Genomic DNA, 6,000 nt, shown 5'->3' with positions numbered 1-6,000 from the left:
GATTGGAATATTTTTGAAGTTCTTAATAGGAATAATAATATTTTCTTTTTCATCAATAGTCAATTGACGCATATCGTCTTTTATGGAAAGGGAAAAGAATAAGTTAGATTTAAAGAAAAAAAAAAGGCGAAAACATCAAGTTATAAAGAGGCCACAGAGAAAAACTTACGTCTATCCGTTTTTTTATTTTTTTTTTATCATTTTTAATAAAAATATTTAATTATATTATATTTTACTATACATTATTAAATATATATTAGGAGTTGTGCCTTTAAAATGAAAAAATAGTTCTTTTATTTACAGTATTATTTATAATGTGTGATACAATTCAATGACTTCAAAACACCAAAAAGTGTTAAAATTTTATTTATTTAATTAATTATTTTTCCTAACAAAGTGAAAGTTCTTGTTCTTTCTTATGGATTTTTTTTTTCTTACGAAATTGACCTTTTTTTTAGACCAATTAAATTAAATATACAAACAAATCTTATCACAATATAATATTTACGATATTTTTTAATAAAAAAAAAAAAAAAGGCAGCTAAACTCTAGGCATGAATGAACGGGCGAGATGAGAGATGTGATTAACCATGGTTAGAGGAAAAGGTAATGATGATCCTCTGATTCTCGAGCCCTTTTGCATAAAAGAGGAAGTGAATTGAGCGCTTTCCGCAATTCATCCTCTTCCATTTCTCACAAGAGACAAATTGAATTGAAAACAAACCCTAGAAGAAAGAAAAAACGCTATGTCGGACGAGGAACACCACTTCGAGTCCAAGGCCGATGCTGGAGCCTCCAAGACCTTTCCACAACAAGCTGGTACCATTCGCAAGAATGGCTACATCGTAATCAAGAACCGTCCCTGCAAGGTTTTGTTTTTTGTTTTTTGGATTTTGCATCTGCTATTGTGTTATTTTCACCAGATCTCTAATGGGTTAAGTCTGATTTTCTGTTTTCTATAGTTTAGTGCTAGATAATTATTGTAAGGTCTCTATGATTTTGATCTCTCTCTCTCTTAGATTGCTGGTAAGTAAATATATATTTTTGTGGGTCTAAAAGAGGAAAGTTGCGATTGAAATTGATACTCTATCCTAAGATATATGGGGTTTTGTGTACATGGAATTTTATGCTTTGCCAGTGTTTCTAGTTATTTTTTGGTGGCAATTTCTAGAGGCTAGGAAGGTAACACTGTGGATCTCCTACTTGTAATTTAGTATCAGGAAATCGGACTCTGATATATGCAGCAGCTTAAAATCCCATACAAGTTTGCAGGTTCACATGGTGCATGTGTGAGATGCCCTTGATATATTTCTTGGAGCCAATATTAGAGAACTGACCAAATGAAAAAGATAAATAATCATGGTTGATGTACTTTTGGCAATTTATATAAGCACTTGGCATCATATTACCTTCTGGAGAAATTTTATAACACTACTGTTTAATTTACAACGGTTTTATTTCAGCCATTGATTATAGAGGGGCCTACCCGTAACAATCAATGGTTAACATGCAAACATTGTATATACAACTGTTGTAGTGAACAACTTTTCTGCCTTCTGGATGTTGATGTTGGCCTCTTTCACAACCATGTCTCATGTTGGATGGAGATGTGAAATACGTCCCTTTTGAAACTTCCATACAATGGGTACTATCTCATTGTATGTCATATTTTATCTAATTTCTGAGTTCTGATTTATACCTGCTGCAGTTTTGCCTCATAAAGAATTGATGTATTAATGATAAAGTTTGTATGTCTGAAAAATGTTTAAGTCAGTTCTCTTCATTAGAGAAACATATTGAGATTTCTCATGGTGACATGTTGGTTCACTTGATAGCACAAGAGCTGGTAGGTGCCATTTATTGTTTAAGCTAATAATTAGGTTCCATATCCAGTTTTACTGAGTTGGGAAGCTAGTTCTCTAGTATTAAATACCTTCTATCAACTGTCTATCCTTCAGTTTTACTGCTGTCTTTAGTCTAACATTCAAAATTAATCTTACTTATAGGTTAAAGCCAAAAAGTCCTAAGGTTTCAGTTTAGATTTGATATTAAAGCATAGGTAATAGTTTGTGTAGAAGATAATAATGGAATATGTGATAGCTTATAGAAATATCCTTACTGTAGCAGTGTAAAACTTAAATTTTATTTTCCTTATTTTTTTTTGGGTAATTTGTCACCTTATTACCTTTATGCCTTTCTTTTCTCCTTGAGAACAGGTTATGGAGGTTTCAACATCAAAGACGGGAAAACATGGTCATGCTAAGTGCCATTTTGTTGGAATTGATATATTCAATGGAAAAAAACTTGAAGATATTGTTCCTTCATCCCACAATTGTGATGTAATACAAATATACCAGTCTCTGCTTATTTTGTTTGCTGTATTTATGTTTTTAATTCAGTACAAGTTACTTGGCTGGTTGTTCTTCTACTTCTATTGATCTATTGTATTTCACAGGTTCCTCATGTTAACCGTACTGATTATCAGCTGATTGATATCTCTGAAGATGGTTTTGTAAGTGTGTTTAGTTGCTTAGTTTTCACATGACTGAGGAAATTTGGTTTCATTTTGTTTTAGATGATTATTTTACTACCAAATTATTGGTATACAAATGGTTGTTTTAACCAGTAGAATATCTATCCCAAAGCGTGCTTTTTTATTATGATTTTTTCTCCTATTATTGTTCCTTTCCACTATGATATAATTTCTTTTTGACTTCACAAACTTCTGTCTGAACACGTCTTGTATAAGAAGTGAAGAGTGCTTAAATTTCACAGTTGAGAGTGGAAGTGGGATTAAGGCTTAATTGATTTCTAATACAAATTGGATGTTGCTCTATTTTTATGGAGGTCGAAGAACGCTAAGAGCTGGACATACATTTTTTAGGAAGGAAATTAGCATAATAGTTGCATTGTTGAGGATTAAGGTTTAATTGACTTTAGTTGCAATGATTCTAGTTGCTCGAAATATAATTATCATAACTAATTGTGATTCAACATCCTATAGGTGAGTCTTCTGACTGAAACTGGAAACACCAAGGACGATCTCAGGCTTCCCACCGATGAAAATCTGCTCAGCCAGGTATCGTGCATGCATTCCTTTATCAAGTGCTTGCTTAGATGCCTTTTTGCCTTTGCACTTTTTTTTTTCCCAGAGGTTGATCTTTTTCTCTATTGAGTGATTATTATGCTGTAGAAATCTGAGTTTATATTATTGTGTATATAGATTAAAGATGGGTTTGCTGAGGGGAAGGACCTCGTAGTGAGCGTCATGTCTGCAATGGGAGAGGAGCAGATATGTTCCCTTAAGGACATTGGTCCTAAAAATTAAAGATGATGCTATAGCATTAGCTACAGCTGATGGTGAAACAGTCTCTATGTTTGCTGACAAGGAATTTTTTATCTACTGCGCATATGTACAACAAACTTCTATTAAGACAGTATTTTAGCTGTGTAATGAAGACCTTTAAGGCTTGTATGGAGGAGGTGCGGAAAGGAACTGAAGCTGCTCATTTCCTGATGGAGGGAACTCGGGTGATTTGGAAGGATATGGAATATATAAATATTTCTGTTTTATATATTTCCTGGTTATTGGAGATAAATAAAGGTATGTATCACCTCCCTGAGGACACATGTTTCCCCGTTAAATTTCTGATAATGAGAGCTTTAAAAGCCAACTAATGTTTGTCATTTTAGATAATGGTTGAAGGTTCAACCTCAATCCGTTTATTAGAAGGGTCCAGTTTAGCTAAATTAGTAAAATTATATGGTAAATTTCTTAATTGAAATAAGGAAAATTTTCAAACGAAACGGTTTTCAAGTTTTGAAAATTAACTATTTATGTATTGTTTGTAAAATATTTTTTATATTTTTTGATATTTGAAAATGAAAAATATTTTTTTATTAAAAAAAATATTAAATCATGTTAAGAAAAAGTTATTTTTCATATTTTAAAATTTTTGAAATTTTAAATTTTAAAAAAATTTTTAAAAAATAAAATTTTTTATAAAATTTGTGTTTATTAAAATTTATAATATAATTTTTTTTAATTTTTATGAGTATTAATTTTAAATTAAAAATAAATTTTACTAAAATTATTAAAATTTTACAAAAATAATTTTATTTAAATTTATTTATATTAAAATTATTTAATTAGTTATTAAAAATTTTTTTGTTTTCTTTTTTTTATCTTTAATTTTAAATTTATTTTTTTTTATTTTTAATTAATAATTATTTTTTATAAAAATTATTTTAATTTAAAAGTAATTATTAATAGTTAATGTATTTATAATTAATATTAAAAAATTTGTTATATTATTTTATTAATTTTAAAAAATAATTTTTATATTTCAACTGTAAAAAATTATGTAAAATTCAATCTTTAAATGTTAAAAAATAATAATAATAATTTTTTAATAAATATGATAAAAATATTATTATTTATAAAAAAATTATTTTTAATTTAAAAATAATAAATAAATTAAATTATTTTAAATTTATTATTAATTTATTTAATATAAAAGACTTAAATTTTATTATATTTAAATTAATTTTAACCAAATGAATTTTATCATGAAATAAATTGAAATCTATCAATAAAATTCTATTTTTTTCTTAATAGAATTGCATATTGTACAAGGGCATTAAGATGACTATATATAAATTTATTAATACTTTATTGATTTTAATATATATAAAAAATAGTGTATGATAATTATAAAACGGAGAAAATATATTTTATTTTTTAATTAGTATTAATTAATAAAAAATAATTTATTTTAATGAAAAATATTTTTTTATATTTTCTATTTAAAATATTTTTATATAAATTAATTTTTAAATATAAATTATTTTTTATAAATAAATAAAGGCTTAATTTCTAACTTTTTTTTCCTGTAAGAGTGGTAGTTTCTCTAATTTAGTATTAGTCAAAACTTTTACTCCTAGTATAAGGAAAGAAATTTTCTAATGACCACGTGCCCTAGATGTCTTTGTGTATAAATTTATTAACCATTTCTTTCCTTTAAATACGAGGAAGCAAATCATCCTATCTAGGGGTAAATGAATCATGCTAAATTCATTTATAAAGTGCTCAAATTTTGCTCGTCAAGATGACTCAAGCTTTTATACAATTGATGTGTTTATATCTCTAATAAATTTTAGTTTAAAATTAATAAATTTAAAATTAATTTAATTTTAATTGAATAAATATATGAACGAGCTAGCTCGATAATTTGCAAATAAATGATATATGTAAGTTAATTTAAGAGTATAATTATATCAATCGATACTTTAAAAAATTCATAAAAATTTATGTAGGTTTGAACTTGATTGTGAATTTAGTTTTCTTGAATTTAGTTTGCTCAATAAATTTGTTCGTGAGTCTACTCAATATGTTAAATTTGAAAACTATTTTAGTGCGAGTTAAATACTATTAAACTTAAATTTTGCTCATTTACTCACAGAATTTAAAAATTAAATTTGATCTTGACTCATTTAAAAAATATATTGAATCTGTTCGATTTTTTTTTATCGAGCTGAGATTTAAAAGGGCTCATTCATATTTTGATACATTTGCAATTCTAATCCTAACATTAAGAAAAAGATGTCTGAAAAAAGAAAAATAAACTTGTATCTCATTGTTGAATAACCTAAGATATAGCTAAAAGCAAAAATTGAAAGCTAAGACATGAAAGAGCCTTACTACAATCCTTGCATATTTTTAGTTCTGAATATAGCAACAACAACGTGAAAATAAAAGTAATCTTTGGCAACCATAAGGGAAAGAAACCAAACCCACTACCATCAATCACTATAAAGCAAGATTGATTTAAAAAAAAAAAATCACTATAAAGCAAATACTTAATAAATTATTGATTTCAAATTGCATTATTTTACTTATTTTTTCCTTTTGAAGTGAATATGAAATAACATTATTTTATGAACAATTTCAAATCCATGTTTTTCAGGTCAATATATATTTTAGGCAAAAGGATTATTTTA

General features: G+C 26.9%; 1 protein-coding gene across 1 annotated transcript; it reads left to right on the top strand.

Annotated features, from left to right (window-relative positions):
• Positions 1-586: 586 nt before the first annotated feature.
• LOC110617639 (eukaryotic translation initiation factor 5A-like) lies at positions 587-3,674 on the top strand. The gene is made up of 5 exons (XM_021760566.2): positions 587-869; positions 2,217-2,339; positions 2,456-2,512; positions 3,005-3,079; positions 3,224-3,674. Exons 1-5 carry the CDS (start codon positions 747-749, stop codon positions 3,326-3,328), a joined length of 483 nt encoding a protein of 160 aa, XP_021616258.1. The 5' UTR covers positions 587-746; the 3' UTR covers positions 3,329-3,674.
• The last annotated feature ends 2,326 nt before the right edge of the window (positions 3,675-6,000 follow it).

The sequence above is a fragment of the Manihot esculenta genome, chromosome 6, assembly GCF_001659605.2.
Source record: "Manihot esculenta cultivar AM560-2 chromosome 6, M.esculenta_v8, whole genome shotgun sequence".
NCBI classification, from domain to species: domain Eukaryota; kingdom Viridiplantae; phylum Streptophyta; class Magnoliopsida; order Malpighiales; family Euphorbiaceae; genus Manihot; species Manihot esculenta.
Note: the sequence above shows the minus strand (reverse complement) of the source record. Positions and strands in the feature narration are given on the sequence as shown.